Consider the following 17,643-nt stretch of genomic DNA (forward strand, 5'->3'; position numbering starts at 1 on the left):
AGAGACTTTGCAGCTGCGCACAAGAAGAAATGATTCGGCGAAGTTGGAACGAAGCTTCCAGATCACGTGAGCATTCCATCCTGCACGTGCAGCTCCCTGCCTCCCATCCCTTCCAATTCTCCAACACACGGCCACAAAGGTGGTTGAATCTTGATACGTGTACAGAATAGGATGCGAGTACTTAGCATTGGGGGTGAACCTGTATCCCTCTTTTGAGCTTATCCACCTTGGCATTTCTTGATTTATGTGAATCATGACGACCGAATCCTCAAGTGCAAATAGTCCTTCAGAAGTCAAGTTGTATGAAACCATCGAGAACTACGATTGGGGTTCGGATCCGGAATTCAGTGGTGGTTTGCAATCCATACTTCAATCAGCCCAGTCTCCAGACCATGCCACGGATCTTGAATCGCGGGCTAAGTGTTTCTATCTCTCAAGGTGCTTAAACCGTGTCCATACGCCAAGACGGTTGCTGAGTCGGATATAGGAAGCATGGCGTCAGGATAGACGTCAATGGATACAAAGCTTGGAAGAAGCAACAGAAAGGAACTACAGCACAAGAGAATGGGATTGAATTAGGGAATGGTACGGAATCGGCCAAGGAATCTTCTGCACCTCCCGCGGAGACGCAGAACAATGACTCTGGGGCACAAGACGACTCTACTCCTGCTGGAGATGCCCCATATCCAACCTCATTCTCCGACATCGTGGAGTTGATCACGTCGGGGAAGCCAATACCGGGTATCAAGGATATTCCGGATACAATTCTCGAAGGCCAGGGCACGCAACCGTCGGCAAACAGACGAAAGAAGCCATGGGAAAAGGATGTATCCTAGTTGGCACACCATTGGGAGCTGCGCTCTCACGTAGTTTACAACTACCCGGGATAAAGTGCCTACAAAGTGTGTCTGCTGATGGATCGGGAGAGAGATGGTGTGTTCCTGCCTGCATCGGTCCGTAGGTTTTCCCTGTCGGACAGCTCTTGCAGTGAAGGACCTATCGCCATCCTCGGAGGGTTTCCCCTTGAGATATTCGTAATTCGCGGCCTTCAAGCGCTCTTTGCGTCTATGCAGGGCTTTTCGAATCGACAAAGTCGCCCTCGCAAGCCATTCGCCTCTTAGCGTATTAATGAGATACTCACATGGAGATGTGCCACGGTGCATTACTTCGAATGGCGACGAGTTCTAAGAATGATATATTGTCACCCAATTCTCTTTGGATGTCTCGTGCTCTCGTCCAAACGTGTCCGTATTTGGCCCACTATGTCAGATTGGACGAGGCCCAAGGCACTTCAAGTTACAATAGGCACGGTCGTTGGGCAAGGATTTAAAGAATCTTCAGTCGAGTATCATATTGGGTACTATTAACATTCTTAGATCCGATGGAGATCGACAGACCATATCAGATACTCCGTGCAATGATGGAGATCGGATGCATCTGGCGATGGCGTGTAGCTGAGTGAGTTGACAGGGATCCGAATTTTATTTCCTTTTTCGCTGACCGACCCGGAACTTCACGATCTAATTTTTGGACTGCTAACTGGCCAATGTTTTCATGGACCAGTTCTACGCACAACCACATCGCAAATGGCCTCAGGCGTTTCATCGAGAATGGACGATAAGCATTCATACAGGCGGGCTGGGAATCCATAAGAGTCATCAAACATGATTGAGATACTATTACTTACCTCTTCACTCTTGATCAACCGCCACGGAGGGTCGACATTCGCCACATAGTTTTGTCCCTTGGTTTCTTCGCTTTTGATATATCTGTTCGACGAATCCATTCATTCCTCCTGATTTTCATATTGTTCCTTACCGTCTATCGTTTGATAGTGCGAAGATGGCCGACTCCCCCAAACTTCTGTTCATTGACTCGTACGACTCATTCAGTCAGAACATCGTTGCTCTTCTTTCTGACTCGATACAAGCCGACATCGAGATCATTCAAAATGACGACGAGAGGTTTATTACGGAGCACGGAAGCATCAGGCATGACCATTTCCGCATATTCCTTCAATCGTTCGACGCAATAGTCGCTGGACCGGGACCAGGAAATCCGACCAAATCGGCCGATGTTGGTCTAATCACCGCACTTTGGGATCTCCCACATCAGTCGCTACTCCCTGTACTCGGAATTTGTCTTGGGTTTCAATCGCTGGGGTTTCATTTTGGTGCCAACGTGCGCCGGCTTACGCACCCTCGCCATGGAATCATCCAGAACGTCGCCCACACCAAAGAGGACATATTCAAGGGCGTCGAGAACGTCCAGGCAACCCAATATCATTCACTACACGTCGATCTTGGATGTACCAATTCCACATGGATACCATTGGAGACATGTCCATCCTTACTCCCCCTAGCTTGGATCCTGGACGACGCCGAAAACGGAGCGATTTTGATGGCCCTGAAACACATGAAGAAGCCATTTTGGGGAGTTCAGTATCATCCCGAGTCGATCTGTACAAACCCAGAAGGTGGCAAGATCATTTCAAACTGGTGGTGGGAAGCTAAAGCTTGGAACGAGTCGAATAGAAGACGACGGATCGACTCTCCGATGTCGTTTTCACCTCTGGAGCAGCCTGCACCGGACATTCCGGATGACCTGGGAGAAGGGAGTTTACTATTACCACTGTCTATTCCGGTCAATGGCAAACCTTCAACCTTCCATATCTCTTCGAGTGCATACTCGAAGAGTCTCGACCAGTGCGGTTGGACCGTACAAACAGCCTGCCAGGCGCTCGAGGCTTCCGACCGCGAGCTGATAGTGCTCGAATCCTCCAACACAAAGGTTCTGACCGGTAAATACTCCATCATTGGGCTAATCCTGGATGACACGATCCGCATCCATTACTTTGCAGCCTCCCACATGCTCCAGATTCGAGATGGCCAGGACCACACCATCTTCGAATGTGTGGTCGACGATGCTTGGGCGTACTTCCGCGAATTCATGAAAAACATCCAGGTGTCCATTGTAGATGCCGGCGCTGTTCCTTTTAGTGGGGGGTTGATGGGGTTTATCTCGTATGAGGCGGGGTTAGATACGATTGGGATCACCCCTTCGAGTTCCCCTGATGGTCAGCCGCCCTCGGACATCGCTTTTGCGTTTGTGACGAGGAGCGTTGTGTTCGATCACACCCAGAAAAGAATTGTCGTGCAGAGCATTGGCGCGGAGGATGAAGACTGGGTGCGCAAGACTTCTGCTCTGCTCAGCAGTATGGATTCAGACACGGCTTCCCCTTCTTTTATGACCCCAGCCCCGACAGTTTCCGTGCAATACTCCCCCGACCCGAAAGAGTATTGCGATAAGGTTAAAAGCTGCCAAGAAGAGATTCGGGCCGGCAATTCATACGAGCTGTGCCTGACAGATCGGCAGATCTTGGAGTTCGATGGCTCTTGTTCAAATGACAATCTGCCGTGGACTCTTTACAAGCAAGGGGCCTTCCACAACCCAGCGCCGTTCTCAGCATACATTCGTCTCGGACCCCTAGACAGAGGGTTCAACATCCTCAGTTTCAGCCCGGAGAAGTTCCTGTCTTGGAACAGGGAAGGGACATGCGAGATGCGGCCTATTAAGGGCACATTGAAGAAGACTACAAGCGACGGGCGAAGGTTGACATGCGCCGATGCCGAGGACTTTTTCCAGTCACCTAAGGAGCGAGCGGAGAATCTAATGATCGTCGATCTTATCCGTCATGATCTACACGGCGCTCTCGGCGCTGGCAACGTGGAAGTGACTAAGCTCATGGGTGTTGAAGAGTACGAGACGGTCTACCAGCTCGTGTCAGTCATTGAAGGCAAATTCAAGCAGCGTACAATGATGGCTGAAGCTGTCTCGAGCTCTCCAACGGACACCCGACCGCTACTGGCCATTCCATCGAGGCGACTCCGCGAAGAAAGTCTCCAGCCTCGAACCCAACGTGCTGCGTCCGGCGTCGATGTGCTCGCCTGCTCACTCCCCCCCGGGTCCATGACTGGCGCACCCAAGAAGCGCTCCTGTGAACTTCTGCAGTCAATCGAAGGGAACCAGCCTCGCGGAATCTACTCCGGGGTGCTCGGATACATGGACGTTGGTGGTGGAGGGGCGTTCTCGGTCGTTATTCGGAGTGCGTATCGCTGGGATGGTGATGCCGCAAGATGGCACATCGGAGCCGGAGGCGCGGTGACAACATTGAGCGGTCCCGAGGACGAGTACGCGGAAATGGTCGCGAAGAGGGAAGCAGCGTTGTTGATGTTCAAGGCGATCAAGCGGTGAGCTGGAAGTGACTTGAGGATGTTATGATTGGGGCTATGTACGATACTGGCATGGAGCAAGGAGTTATGTCTGGCGTGGATATTGGAGTTGGTCCGAAGGTCTCCACACATTCAACAGTTGATATTGGGTGGAAACCATGATAAAATACGGCTTCAACGCTACAAGATGTAAATATATATATGCATCAAGGAGATTCCATTCCTCTCATGCCTCTAGTGTGACTGTAATCAAAGAAAACAATCAGAATAGCAGCAGACAGTGCGTATCGGGCGGAGGTGTGGAGGCGCAAGTATCAGGAACAGCGGCTCTGTCAACATGCATTTTTTTTGTTGGAATGATGATGGACGGAGTGCGTCCAAGACTCCAATTCCTGGAGCATCAGCCAGCTGTACCTGAGATTGTTGAAAGAAATGGTGCCATTAACTGCCCATGGCAAATACGAGATGGCGTCCAATATGGAAACTCAGAACAGAGAGCGTATAATAAGAATCACCGCGTTCCTTTTGTACATTCGACGTTGTCGCGTAGGTGGGAAACCATCGCAGTCATACTATCAGGTATCTCAGCTCATTTTCCCACCGGCCCACCATATCTTCGTGATCTAAGGCCAGAGCAACGAGAAATCCGGACGGAATAATCAATTCTATCCTCAAAACTCAAAAGGGGTGTCAGCAAGTTCTATCAATAATCATTTAAGATTAATGCCGCACAACGGAAGAGTTTCGTTTGGACACGATCGTATTCTGCTACGTCAACCAACCCATCACACCTCAGTCTGTAGGGTGCATCGCCAAGGCGCGCCGCCACGCGCCATGGCGATCCCTTCGTACCCCCTTTTCCTACTTTTTTCCCATTTCCATGGCGAAGAATGAAGAATTGATGATGACCCGAAGGCCGAAGAGTACCTAGCGTGGGCCATGACCCCTTGCAGAGTGGTAGGCTGGTAGCCTTGCACAAGTTGCACTTTGCAGACACTGTTGCGCCACAAGCCTTAATTACACTCCGACTTGTGCTCTTCAGGTTAGATCCAACAGTTAGTGGGAAGAATCAGGGAAAGCGTAGATTTGCTTGGGATTCATGATTCATGATTAACATTACCTGGCTAGGGAGGGTGGCTTCTCACAGTCACATCCTTATCCGCCACGAAACATGGTCTTCTCTCTTAAAGTCTCAATACGATACGGATTGGGAACCGGCTCAAACCAAAGACACCAGACGGCGTGTGGGCCGTGGTTATGTTTAGCGTCACATCAATAGCTTGGAGGCTGAAGTGGAGAGGGTGAGTTAGTGACGGCTTGAAGCGTCGATCGTAAGGCGGCATAGAAGTATAAATGTGTTTGTTTATCCCTTCGCTTGCTTGTCTGGCAGCATTTGACCATTGGGAATTTTGAACTCCACACTGTTTGTCCGAGTCACTCGTTCACCCTTCCTACGAAGTACTTCTTTTAATACTTTCGCATTAAAACTTCACTTCCCAGGCTCTACCTACCTTTCTCACTTCCAAGACTATACTTCCCACCCCAAAGTCTATATCTCCCACCCCATAAGCCATCATGCAGTTCAAGGCCACTCTCCTCACCACCGCGCTCCTTGCGACCAGCGTCGTGGCCGTCGCAGAGCCCGCGCCCCAAGTCACCGGTTTCAATGTCGACCCGGCCTCAGTACGTCCCCAACCCTTCATGCGTCTCCGCGAACCCGCTCACTAACCGCTCTCTAGACCTCCGCCTTCCAATCTGAACTCTCTAGCTGGATGGAATCCCTCACCGACGATCCCGCGTTCACCTCCTTCGGCAAAGTCATTGCCACCGGCGTCCCCTCCTCGGTCCTCAACAACCTCCTCGCCGACCCCAGCGCCGCCGTCGGACAGTTCATGGGTGATACCGCCCCCCCTGCCTGGTACACCGCCTTGCCCTCCTCCGCCCAGAGCTACATCCAGAGCATGGGCGACGCGCAGATGTCAATCTTCAACAAGTATTCCGGCGGAGCGAGCACGACCTCCAGCGGCGGTTCCAGCAGCGGATCGGGCAGTGCCAGCAGTTCTGGCAACGACAAGAACGATGCGGCGAGTCAGGCTATTGGGTTCGCTAAGGTCGCTGCCGCTACGTTGGCTGTCATGGGATTCGGCATTGCGATGCTCTAAGGGAGAGGGGACATCGATACATGCACTTCAGCGGTATGCGCCGTATATAAGGATGGGTTAACCGCGTGTAGGGACAATTCACAACTTTGAAGCTGCTTTGTTGTTGCTTTTCGCTCGGCTGTCTTGTGTTTTGAGCCAGATCAATATACCCGTAATAGCAAATTGGATCACTTTTCGTATCCACAAACATAATAAGTAGAACTGTTGCTGTGTATGATGTGGTATATATCGGTATTGATTTCATGTTTATCGACAACACCTGTCCGCGCTTGGCGCGCTCGCCTGCGCCTTCCAAATTCAGCATGAGGGCACTATCAATCTTGAGAGTCCATGTTTTGGCTAATTTAAGCGAGCTGATCGACTATCCAATTTTGCACAACTGGAAACTACGTGTTTGATGCCCCTCCATGGCTTCTACATGCTTCTTACATGGCTACTCACGACTCAAGCCTAATTAGGTGGTTCCAAGGACGCCGCTCTCAGCGTCGAAGGCCGACGAGATGCTGGTACAGCTTCACTACTGAAGTTTTGAAGATGGAGCCTACGTACATTCAGAAGGGCGGTATCGCAGCAATTTCACAGGATCACATCAAATGCGACATAGATAGAATGATCTGATATCATTGTCCTCTGCCTATCCGTTTAGTCATACCCCAGCGGTCATATGCTCGGTAGAGCCGAGACGGAAGGAAGAGAGGAAACTATAAGAATAGCCCATGGAGAACCGTATGAAGGAAATCGGGTAATGAGAAAGAAGGTAGGACCGGCCTTAAGGAAAGGCATAATGCTCTCGATGTTCAGACAGACGAACGATTGGTGATCGATCGTCGTGAGTCAGACAAGGGAGCCAGCCTTGGTTGCTGATGTTTGATACAGGTGAAATCGTGCATCGCATCTGCATGTCATGACAGACCTGAATGAAAACATCATACAAAGAGAAGGAAACTCGTGGAAATTGGAAACCCATCACCACCCCCGAACCGCGTTGAAAACTCCATTGGATCACTTGGACCTGTCACTCCGAGACTCCATCCTCCACTTCGATACTCATCATCAGCTTGAGTCGTTTACGCCATTCGGTGTAGTTTGATCAGCCTTTAACCGCCTCATCGGGGTCGACATTGTTTTCGCGACACGCGGTCTTGAGACGCTCGTTGTCGGTCTTGAGACGGTCGACGGTTGATGAGAGTTCCGCGAGGGCTTGCTCGGTGAGGAGCTTTTCGAGAGTCCATTTCTCGATATTCTGCTGCTCGGCATCTCTGAGCTGTTGGATGTATTGGACCGCGCGTTGAAGGATGGAGCCCTTGTTCTTCTCGCAGCCTGGGACGATCTTGGACAGCTCATTGATGCCTTCGTTGATGGTCTCTCGGCGACGGCGTTCCACTGGCAGTCATTGTTAGCCATCGTTCCTCGGATTACTGTCATTGACTACATATAGATCACTCACCCTCCTTGTGGTTATCGCGGCGAATCCTGTGCCATTCCTCCGACCCGACTTCTGGCTTCGGCTTATTAGGGTCGTGAGTCGGCGTCACGGGGGGATTGCTAGCGGAAGCCGCGTTCGCACCGCCATTCACCCCAGCAGGTTGGTTCGCTGTCGGGGTCGAAGAACTCGCGTTCGCGCTCGTCGGAGTACCGCCGTCCAGACTGAAGTCGAACTTGACGTCGGGCGCATTACCAACGCTAGGCGGGTGGCTCGCCGCGAAGAGCGCGTCGGTTGATTGCGGCACGTTCATCGAGTAGTGAAGAGCTGCGCTGGCGGTGTCTGACGCACTTGCAGTAGGGGCAGCCCCGTTGGGACCACCGGGAGTCGAGGACTGGTCGTGGGCAGTGTTGTGTGCCTGAAGCGCGGAGAAGTCGGCGCTGGACATGTCCCCCAGATCAGGGCCGCCAGTGTTGTTGAAAGCCGGATCAATTTGGGATGCGGCCGTGATGTTATTACGCGCATTCGGAGCAGCTCGAGCGGTCTCAGTGTCCTGAGCGGCTCGCTTGCGTTTGTTCACGCCAGACATGGTGAGACTCTCAAAAAGCGTATTTGCGTAGTGTAAACGTCAACCGGTTGTAGGGTTGATGATGAACAGCGGAATTTGAGCTTCTATATGCATCGTCTTGTTAGCGATCCGGGATCTCTGAACAATGGATTGTTTCCTTGGAGGCGGAAGGTAGAAGGAAGCTTGCAGCCGCCACGTAACGCGTGATCCGATTGTATGAAAGGAGGGAATTTAGGAGACAAGAGACAGGGAATAGTACTCATATCGGGACTTGAAGATGGAGTTGTCGCATGCACGCTGCAAGCAAGGTACAAAATCAGGATCAGAACAGTTGAAGGAATGACGTTGATCGACGGAACAGAACGAAGGACATGACTGAATAAAAGGCATCTGAGAGAACAGCGACATCGCTCAACGATCCGAACAGAGGTCGGAGAGCAAGCTGACAACCAGTGACACGACAAATGAGATGGAAATCCAATGGAAATCCAATGGAGTGAGCGGCAAGGCAAACTGGAGGATGCCACAATGGAAAACGATTCGACGCGTTGTAGAAGAGGGCTCATGCGACCAGAAGGACGATTGTTTGACCCTTCAGCAACCAGGCGAAAGGAGAGGCATGAACTTACTTTGGTGTCGCGGGAGTTTGGATGGTTCAGGTGGATGGCCGAAGTCACGTTGGGATCACGTTCTTGTGAGGTTGAAGAGAAGTCAAATGATTTAAAGGGCACGTCCCTTTCAGGTGGAGCGATGCCGTCGGGTAAGCTTCGGATGAGGCTGGAGCACGTGATATCCGGCTCGGAATGCGGTTTTCGCGTTAGTAGACTCGGGAAAGATAAAAGAAGTAAATGGGATCGCGAAGAACGGGTTATATCGCGTTGGAAAGCGTGGAAAGATGTCCTGATCGAACCTATCCCGAAAACGCGTTAATATCGGCGGTGATGGTGTGGATGAGAGCGGACGAAGAGGAGGGCACGTGGGGAGGAGGTCACGGGAATTTAAGTAGCAGGACTGGCAGGCGCTGACCAGGGTTGCTCGGCATCAGCAGGGGCTGGGAGAGGGTTTTCGGCCCAAAAAAGTTTAGTGTACAATCCACTATTCACTAGCGCCAAATTGCATGAATTGTGTTTCGGTGGACCTATTATGCCAGATGTGTATATCTTCAGGGGTCTGGGATTCCGCTCAATCTCAACGCCTTCAAGGCTATTCCTGAGTATTTCTGCAAGAACTGAAGCGATAAATGCGAATGATATGAAATTCAATGCTTTAGAATTGCCTAGTCGTTGCTTTGGAAAGAAAGCGAGCTCCTCTCCGTTTTCAAAACTCGGATCCTCACAAGACGGCTACCAAAAGCTCGTGACTTTTTTTCCACTGTCATGTGCACCACAGTCCACACCACCAGTGTCCGAACCCTCCTTGAAGACTCCATCCAATCAGGCTCCTAGTCATCCATCCCATAGTGTATGAGTTTGGCTACCAGTATGCCCTCTGTATTCCATAATCACGGATGGTCTCCTTCCCTGAACCATCCTCGGTGTCCCGTGACGCGTCCAGCCTCCTCAGCCAGGTCATGTTGAGAGATAAATGTCCCCCAGTAGTATCAGATATTCGGACCTATCGAGGACAAGGATGCTCGGGGAACAGGGAACACCTTCCGTCTGACAGCTCGCCAATAATGCGTCCTCGAAGGATATTCGAGGTGTATTCCCTATTACTGGTATTTCGTATCAAGGCATCGATAGGCATGTCCCTTTGACCACCTCCAGGCTCAAATCGACCCGCAGTTGACACGGGTGCTCCCGACCTGCCGCCCGATAAATCTCGATGAGGGGTGGGCGTTGCGCGATTGCAGGGTTCGAGACGACATCACGTCGTGACATTTATGGTGCTGATGGGCCGTGTGACCACCTGTCTAGTAAGACATCTTACGACCTTTGTGAAAATACGCTAGAGAGGTCGAAGACTTACCAAAAGGCCGTTAATGTACACAAATCAATACTAGTAGGCAGCCCTTTGTTTGCTCTGATGAACCATGAAGGCGATCCCAGGCATTCCCACGGCCGTGGGATCACGATGCTGTAGGAGTCACGATCGTGTCCTCTCCCGATTCGCGTGTAGAGAGGCTTTGCGAAGCGTAGGTAAGTGCTATTCTCTACGGTAAAGCAATGATTATAAATGGTTGTTAACGATATCCAGGTTATGATTCAGTCCAATCCAAGCCTGACTGGAGTGTCCGCATTAAAGCAACGACTAACCGTCGCTGCAAAGATTGCCCTCTTTCCACTCTCTACCCCTCGACACTACTTAAGACTCCTAAAGGTGATTCATACAGAAAGAGCAAAAGAAATGTGTAAAAGTTCAGACACATGCAGTGATCAGTTGCGAGTGCCTTATGAAAACCGCGGAGTGCAATGCAGTTTTTCATCGGTCATTCGTCACATACCATAAAGTGACCTGGTACGCCTGGTCGGGCCTTGTACCTGGGGCTGGACGATCATCGACTCTGTACTGAGCCGGCGCCCGGCGCCATAAAACCCCAAGTATAGTACTCAGAAATTGGGGATTTAAAGGTTATATAGTCATTTTATTTACCACGATCCGTCCATAGCTAAGGATGCCATAGGTCGACAACGAAGTTTTGAGGATTAGAGTGTACCTATGTATTCTACAGTATGTCCAAGGTCTGAGGGTAATCTACAGTAATCAGTACATCCGAGTTGAGATGAACCTCCAATGAAATAAGACAGTCTTGTCCGCTCGATACGCTGGGAGATCAGCCTTCAACGCCAAAGCAATGCATCCTGGGCCGTACCTGCCCACCCTTCACCGATCCAACGCCTGTGCCCGACACATCTGCCAGTACAACCCCCGCTTCGCCAGCAACTCCGCATGATTCCCCTTCTCCAACACATTCCCACTCCCCAACACGAAAATCACATCCGCCTTCTGGATCGTCGCCAGCCGATGCGCGACCGCCACGATCGTCTGCCCTCCCTCTCCCGCCGCCCGCTCGATCGCCTCCTGAACCAACCGCTCCGAGCTGCTATCCAGCGAGCTCGTCGCCTCGTCGAGCAACAGTAGCCGCGGCTGACGGAGCAGCGCACGGGCCAATGACAGCCGCTGCTTCTGGCCGCCCGACAGCGACAATCCTTTGGGGCCAAGCGGCGTGTTGTACCCCTGCGGCAGGCTGGTGACGAACTCGTGGATTTGCGCTTCCTGACACGCGCGCTCGATGTCGGCGTCGGTCGCTCGCCCTTCTTCGACGCTCAGCCCGACGTTCTCCTTGATCGTGCCTTCGTACAAAGTCGGTTCCTGGCTGACGAGGCTCACGGCGGCGCGGTACTCGGCGACGGCGAGGTCGTTCAGGTTCTGATCGTCCGCGATGATGGCGCCATTGTCGACATCGTAGAAACGTTCGAGGAGGGAGATAATGGTGCTCTTGCCGCAACCTGATGCGCCGACCAGCGCGGCGAATTGCCCGGGTTCGATCTTCATATTGAGACCTTTCAGGACGGGTATATTGCGGGAATTGTAGGTGTAGCGCACATCGCGGAACTCCAGGCCAATGGGTCCATCTGTGCTGGAGAGAGGCCTCTTGCCGATCCAATCGCTGTCATTTTGGTCTGGTCGAAGGCTGATGATCCGATTTGCTGCGCCGGTGGCCTGAGCGATGTTGGGGGCCATGGAGAACCAGACGCCGGCGGCTTGGGAACCTTGGACGACGGCCATGTATACGACGAAAAATTGGATCATGTCGTATTCGCGGGTTGCGAGGAGTTGGCCGCCGTACCAGAAGGCAAGGGCCATACAGGCGAGGTCGACGCTGTCGGAGAGGCCGAAGACAAAGGAACTGGGGATGGCTCGCTTCAGGGCGCGGATGGTGTGGCCTGCCAGCAATTTGTTGTATCGCTCCGTCACGACACCTTCCATAGTTAGGCTAGTAACAGTACGGAACGCGCCGACTGCTTCGGTAGCGAATTGGGAGCTGTCGGCGAATACAGCCGCGTTCATTTGCTCGAATTGCATCTCGAGCTTCACGCGGTAGTAGCCTGCCAATAAAATGGCGGGAAGTATAGCGAATAGCCCAACGAGCGAGAGCTTCCACCCGAAGACAAATGCGATGATAAGACTGCCGATCAGGTTAAACACGGCGATGTAGGCCATGCTCATCTCCATACCTAACAATTGCATGATCTGCGTTGAATCAGTGGTCAGTCTGCCGCTCAGCGTACCAGGCGAATGCCCTTCCTGGTCAAAGAAGGAGATCCGTTTCGTGATCATGTTGACGAAGTATTCCTGTCGGTAGTGGGTGCTGACCACCACTGCTGCTTCGTAGCTGGCCCAGCCAAGCATGCAGTACGCGACGGCGACACCGAGGGATTGGACAAAGAATATCAGGCTCCAGAAGTTGCCTTCGTCGATTAGTTCTTGGCCGAACTTCGTGAATGCGTTGATGAGCTGCGCAAACAACCAGGCCTGGAGAGGATAGACTGCTCCTCCACCCAGTGCGCCAACGATAGTAAAGAGGTAGAGTACCCAGTGAGACCGCTGTTCCCAAAGGAGACGCCCGAAGGTCTTTGTGATGCCCTGTTTCGTATATTTCGCCTCGCCCTCAAGGTCGATTTCTTCAGCGGCGCCGCCACGTATGGCGGATTCCGCCTTGCTCTTGGACCTACGCAACTCTAAATCTTCGCCCGTGAACGCTTCGACTTCTTTGAGGTCGGAACCAGGAACATCGTCCTCGATGGCGAGCTGCTGCGCACGAACAAGGTTGTGATAGATACCCTCGGTGAACTGAAGGAGCTCTTCGTGGGTGCCTTGCTCCACGACCTTCCCTGATCGGACCACGACGATCTTGTCGGCTCGTTTGATCGTGCTGAGCCGGTGTGCAATCACAATCGTCGTTCGGTTCTGACTGACCCGGTCCAATGCTCGCTGAACAATCCGCTCCGATCGAACATCAATGGCGCTTGTTGCTTCGTCCAAGATCAAAATCGGAGGTCGTTTGATGATGCTCCGAGCAATAGCGATGCGCTGTCTCTGCCCACCCGACATCATCATGCCCTGATCGCCGACTATCGTGTCGTACCCATCGGGAAACTGACTGATGAACTCATCGGCAAACGCCTCTTTGCAAGCCTCAACGACCAGTTCCAACTTCTTCTCGCGCGTTTCGTTTTCCCACTGCGTGCCATACAGACCATGAGACACGTTGTTGAAGATGGTGTCGTTGAACAAGAATGGTTCTTGCTGAACCAAGCCGATCTGCGCTCGCCACCATTTGACGTCGACGTCGCGGATCTCGTGAGGCCCAATCTTGATGGATCCGCTGTTAACTCGCACCTGGAGTCTCTCATCGCCATCGCTTGTGTTCATTCCTGGCGGCTCAGAACCGTCGTTCGTGTCCTCAGTCGAAGTTGCAGCTTCGTTCTTCTTTCCAAAAATTTTGAAGGCCTTTTTCTCCGACTTCTCGCCCTGATCACCCTCTTTCTTCTTATCTCCCTTTTTGGGAGGTTCAGGAAGTTCCTGGCCGAGATCGTACCACCGCTCCAGCAAAGCTACAGTGGTACTCTTCCCCGAACCAGACGGCCCAACAATGGCTGTCACTTTTCCGGATTCGAATGTAATATTTAGGGAATCCAGAATCTTTACGGTAGGTCGAGATGGATATGCAAACTTAATATCGGTCATCGTAATGTCATTCTCTGAGGAGACATCTGGCGCTTTCAATCCTGACTGATCAGAGACCTCCGCATCTATTGTCGTGAACAGGATACTCGCTCCCGAAGCGGCTTTTGATATGGCAATGATGGGGGTTGAAACCCTTCCGATGGCAGAAATCGCAAAGACGACCGAAAACAGGACGATGATAATTGACGTAAGATCGTCGACCGTTCCGTTCGTATACAGCTTGACGCCATACCAAAAGGCCAATGCAAAACAGGCGTACATCGCGAAGAACATGGGCATGATCATGAACCCCATGACAGGACTGTTCTTGGATTCATTCTTCCTCGCTTTGAGGAGTACGGCTTCATGTTTGGCGGCAAGACGCTTTTCTGCTCCGAAGGCTACAACGATACGGATGGAGCTGAACACTTCGAAGGCCACTTTGGACGCCAGATCCTGCATCTCTTCGGTACGCTTATGGATCTTCAGGAAGATAGGCAATGAAGCGCCGTAACAGAGAATGATGAACAGCAAGCCAGAACTGATGACTAGCGTGAGACGCCATTCATAGATGAATGAGACGACATAGAGCCCAACGACCAGGGCAATTGACTGGACAAGCATGGTGAGTTGTTGAGAAACACCAAGCTGGATCGTATTGCTCGTGTTCGTGATTCGGTTCGCGACAGTGCCTGGAGAAATTGCATCCATGCTGGATACCGGCTGCTTCAACAGGGCTTGGAGGTAGGCAAGACGCAAAGCGGCGCTGATCCGGACCCCAGATACACGGACCGTGAGCTGCAGATTGGTGAGTAAGTGGTAAGATACTGGGAGTGAGAGGTCGTACCATGGAGATGTAGGAAAGAACAAACTTCCCAATGAACAAGTAGACGAACCATAGGCTAAACACTAGTAAGTCAAGAATCTCGATCATTCCATAGGGTGTAGCTATATCCTTACGAATTCTTGGTAAAGAGTTTCTTAAATGCAGCTTCCGTTAGGGTGTTTCCTGGAGTAGAGTAGGCGGTGAAGTCTCCAACCAACCGGCCTATACACAGTCAACTCGCATTCTTTCTTCGCGAATGCTCGCATTCTTACCAAAGACAATCTGCATCAATGGCAACGACTGTAACTTGGATCAGCGGTCGTCCATCTCGAGAATATTGTCATGTCTGAACCTACCACGCCGACACCAACGGACGATAGCACAGCCAAGACGACAAGGAAATAATCGAGCCCTGTCCCATAGCTCAGGACTCTCTGATATAGCGCGTCAGTTCTAAGACAATAGTTGTGCACTTGCTCAACATACAAAGTAGTTGCCCAGCGATGCGCTGCCCTTCTCTTCCTCTTCCTCCTTTTTCTCCTCATGTATTGAGGCATCGGCATCGTCTCCCTTATCATCAACATTGTCCACCGACATTTTCTCCACTGCCGGCTTTTCTGGAGCCGTTGGTTCCTCTGGCACATGGGAAGCCATGGTGCGAGAATCGCGACGAATAAAGGACAATCACGGAAACAAAACGCGCAAATTGTCGAACTACATGAAATAGAAAACGGTGAAGGAGAGACGGGTTCCCCAAGCAGCAGATGCACCCATCGCTCTAGGGACAGTAAGGGAGAAAAGGGGGGTTGAAATAAAGCTGCTGCCTAACGAAGGTGTGATGCAGTTGGCTTTCGGGGTCTCTTTATTGAGAATTTGAGATGTGTACAACCATTGACTGGTCCGTACACGGGGGCGTAAGACGGTGCATATTACAACTCCACGCAATGATGCACGGCTCGAGGGGTAGACCAGCACAACCGCCGCAAACGCTCCAGTCAATCAGGTATCTGGATGTTGTCGACTCATACGTCGGGTTACGCAAGACATTTATTCTCTTGGCGAGATTTCCGTGAGAGAACGTCCAATTAATTTGCAGGTATTTATTTTCCTCTCTTAGCAGTCGGATTCAACCATATCACTACCGCAACGTTATTGGACGGTTGGATCTCGCCGTCCGCGGGATACGGAAGCTAGCCCTCTTTTGCGGCGATGCAGATTGCGGGGCGCCTGATTTGGGCAATGCGGCTCGACGACATCGTGTGCGAGATCTCTGCAGCTTCGTTCTGGTACGTATGTACTTTGTCGAATTGTGCCTCCATAACTGGATGCACTTTGGAATTCGTCATTGCGATGATCTTCGCGATCAATAATGACTCGACTTTGGTACACCACAGCGGACTGTGAGACCGCACGATGTTTTAACGTCCCATCGCTACGAGCTGAACGTCTGGTCGAGGCAGACTCCACTCGGCACTATGTGGGACTCATGGTTAACTACCGCTCTCACGGAGCTTAGAAGTTAACGCGGAACTGATCTCCAACGTCGGTGACTCAAACTTGACAGTTGACCCCGTTGTTAATAGCTTGAAAGTTGAAAGGCAAGCAATTGGCTTGTTTCATTTGAGCTCGATAGCACGTATCAATGGGCGATTCAATCCGATATCTCATCATGATCCGCAGAGAGTGGTATCCTTTGGAAAGGTCGTATCTTCCTTCAGACGCCCTATCTCTAATACTTCGTACGCCGTACAGACAGGAAACTCAAAGCGGCAGCAGCCACGCAGGCGATAAACGCAATGAACGCGAACGCGCTATCCGCTTGTACCCTCTGACACCGACCCATAATCAAAGCCTCGCCCTTTTTCTCATCCTTGAAAGCGTTGTTGTAGCATCCCCACGACTCAGCCGCTTCTTTCAGGTGGCATCCCCCTGTGAGCAACGGATTGGGATCCTTCCTACCCCTCCTCGCGTCGTCAAGAATTGAACCACAACTCGTCGATCCGAGTTGAACCGCAAGCGCGATGCCAGCGGCCAACAAGAGCAACGCAGCGAGGCCGTCAATCGCCCAGGTGATGATGCCCTCGATCGACTCGATATAGTTGGAGGTTACACCGACGATGGAGGCGAAGATGGCAAAGCCGCCACAGAACGTGGTGAAGGAAATGACCGCGGGGACGGCTCCGACGTATTGTTGGGTGATGAGAGAGGCCGAGAGGCCGACAACGACGCCCCCAGCGATGGACTACACTAACTGATTAGAGGCGATGTTAATGTTAGGGTACATGGCAGAAGGAAGCGGACCTGGAACGGCCGAGCCCAGACTGCTCGTGGCATGGTTGCTCTCCTGATTTTCAGCCCGATACCGGATATATGATGTCGAATGGGTTGCTCGGTGTCGCGTATATTCGTACCAAAGGACAGGTTCGAGGATGAACACTATGGTCAAAAAAGTAGGCGATCGCAAGGTAGAGGAGAGCCAGAAGGAAGAAGCGAACTTCGAAATTCACGAGCAAAGAATCCTTCGTCCTCCTTTATGTCCCGTACACTTTCAAGGAAGCGCCGAGCCGCCGAGCCTCTCACTACTCCCTGGCCACAGCTCCTCGCGGCCTGAAATCAGGATCCTACCCTAGGTCCCCAATTCCTTTGGGATTCAGATGTGCACTCATAATCCCGAGTCATGGGTTTCTCTGAAATGGTTAATAGATCCAGGTCGGAAACGCGCCTGCAAGGTTCGACCTAAGTCAAGGAGAGCAAATCGATTT

The 17,643-nt window shown here is 51.7% G+C and overlaps 6 protein-coding genes across 6 annotated transcripts; 3 read left to right on the top strand and 3 right to left on the bottom strand.

The window, feature by feature from the left end:
- Positions 1–134: 134 nt before the first annotated feature.
- P152DRAFT_508324 (uncharacterized protein) lies at positions 135–1,218 on the top strand. Its single transcript, XM_033682581.1, has 2 exons — positions 135–438; positions 488–1,218. Exons 1-2 carry the CDS (start codon positions 254–256, stop codon positions 834–836), a joined length of 534 nt encoding a protein of 177 aa, XP_033532651.1. The 5' UTR covers positions 135–253; the 3' UTR covers positions 837–1,218.
- A 139-nt stretch (positions 1,219–1,357) lies between these two features.
- On the top strand, positions 1,358–4,462 carry P152DRAFT_459890 (para-aminobenzoate synthase). Its single transcript, XM_033679777.1, has one exon. The coding sequence runs from the start codon at positions 1,843–1,845 to the stop codon at positions 4,252–4,254; it is 2,412 nt and encodes an 803-aa protein (XP_033532652.1). The 5' UTR covers positions 1,358–1,842; the 3' UTR covers positions 4,255–4,462.
- A 1,190-nt stretch (positions 4,463–5,652) lies between these two features.
- P152DRAFT_74180 (uncharacterized protein) lies at positions 5,653–6,515 on the top strand. The gene is made up of 2 exons (XM_033683232.1): positions 5,653–5,915; positions 5,972–6,515. Exons 1-2 carry the CDS (start codon positions 5,808–5,810, stop codon positions 6,392–6,394), a joined length of 531 nt encoding a protein of 176 aa, XP_033532653.1. The 5' UTR covers positions 5,653–5,807; the 3' UTR covers positions 6,395–6,515.
- A 1,026-nt stretch (positions 6,516–7,541) lies between these two features.
- Positions 7,542–7,899, bottom strand: P152DRAFT_364931 (uncharacterized protein; the record flags this gene model as incomplete). The annotated part of the gene is made up of 2 exons (XM_033675413.1): positions 7,542–7,777; positions 7,842–7,899. Coding segments are annotated over 2 exons (294 nt in total), but the record flags the coding sequence as incomplete, so codon positions are not given.
- Positions 7,900–11,000: 3,101 nt separating this feature from the next.
- On the bottom strand, positions 11,001–15,905 carry P152DRAFT_459895 (P-loop containing nucleoside triphosphate hydrolase protein). The gene is made up of 6 exons (XM_033679778.1): positions 15,368–15,905; positions 15,238–15,315; positions 15,154–15,181; positions 15,016–15,103; positions 14,903–14,957; positions 11,001–14,853 (listed from the first exon to the last, which is right to left on the bottom strand). The coding sequence occupies exons 1-6, from the start codon at positions 15,476–15,478 to the stop codon at positions 11,209–11,211; spliced, it is 4,005 nt and encodes a 1,334-aa protein (XP_033532655.1). The 5' UTR covers positions 15,479–15,905; the 3' UTR covers positions 11,001–11,208.
- Positions 15,906–16,268: 363 nt separating this feature from the next.
- On the bottom strand, positions 16,269–17,358 carry P152DRAFT_459896 (uncharacterized protein). Its single transcript, XM_033679779.1, has 2 exons — positions 17,183–17,358; positions 16,269–17,123 (listed from the first exon to the last, which is right to left on the bottom strand). The coding sequence occupies exons 1-2, from the start codon at positions 17,213–17,215 to the stop codon at positions 16,611–16,613; spliced, it is 546 nt and encodes a 181-aa protein (XP_033532656.1). The 5' UTR covers positions 17,216–17,358; the 3' UTR covers positions 16,269–16,610.
- Positions 17,359–17,643: the final 285 nt, after the last annotated feature.

Source organism: Eremomyces bilateralis, assembly GCF_010015585.1.
Source record: "Eremomyces bilateralis CBS 781.70 unplaced genomic scaffold P152scaffold_15, whole genome shotgun sequence".
Classification (NCBI taxonomy): domain Eukaryota; kingdom Fungi; phylum Ascomycota; class Dothideomycetes; order Eremomycetales; family Eremomycetaceae; genus Eremomyces; species Eremomyces bilateralis.

Excerpts from the sequence above, each read along its gene's own strand:
- P152DRAFT_508324 (XM_033682581.1), top strand. The coding sequence starts at position 254 with ATGACGACCGAATCCTCAAGTGCAAATAGTCCTTCAGAAGTCAAGTTG. Across the intron at positions 439-487 it reads AAGTGTTTCTATCTCTCAAG|GAAGCATGGCGTCAGGATAG; the intron begins GTGCTTAAACCG and ends AGTCGGATATAG.
- P152DRAFT_459890 (XM_033679777.1), top strand. The coding sequence starts at position 1,843 with ATGGCCGACTCCCCCAAACTTCTGTTCATTGACTCGTACGACTCATTC.
- P152DRAFT_74180 (XM_033683232.1), top strand. The coding sequence starts at position 5,808 with ATGCAGTTCAAGGCCACTCTCCTCACCACCGCGCTCCTTGCGACCAGC. Across the intron at positions 5,916-5,971 it reads TCAATGTCGACCCGGCCTCA|ACCTCCGCCTTCCAATCTGA; the intron begins GTACGTCCCCAA and ends ACCGCTCTCTAG.
- P152DRAFT_459895 (XM_033679778.1), bottom strand. The coding sequence starts at position 15,478 with ATGTCGGTGGACAATGTTGATGATAAGGGAGACGATGCCGATGCCTCA. Across the intron at positions 15,182-15,237 it reads CGTCCGTTGGTGTCGGCGTG|TCGTTGCCATTGATGCAGAT; the intron begins GTAGGTTCAGAC and ends TCCAAGTTACAG. Across the intron at positions 15,104-15,153 it reads ATTGATGCAGATTGTCTTTG|GCCGGTTGGTTGGAGACTTC; the intron begins GTAAGAATGCGA and ends GACTGTGTATAG.
- P152DRAFT_459896 (XM_033679779.1), bottom strand. The coding sequence starts at position 17,215 with ATGCCACGAGCAGTCTGGGCTCGGCCGTTCCAG. Across the intron at positions 17,124-17,182 it reads TCTGGGCTCGGCCGTTCCAG|TCCATCGCTGGGGGCGTCGT; the intron begins GTCCGCTTCCTT and ends CAGTTAGTGTAG.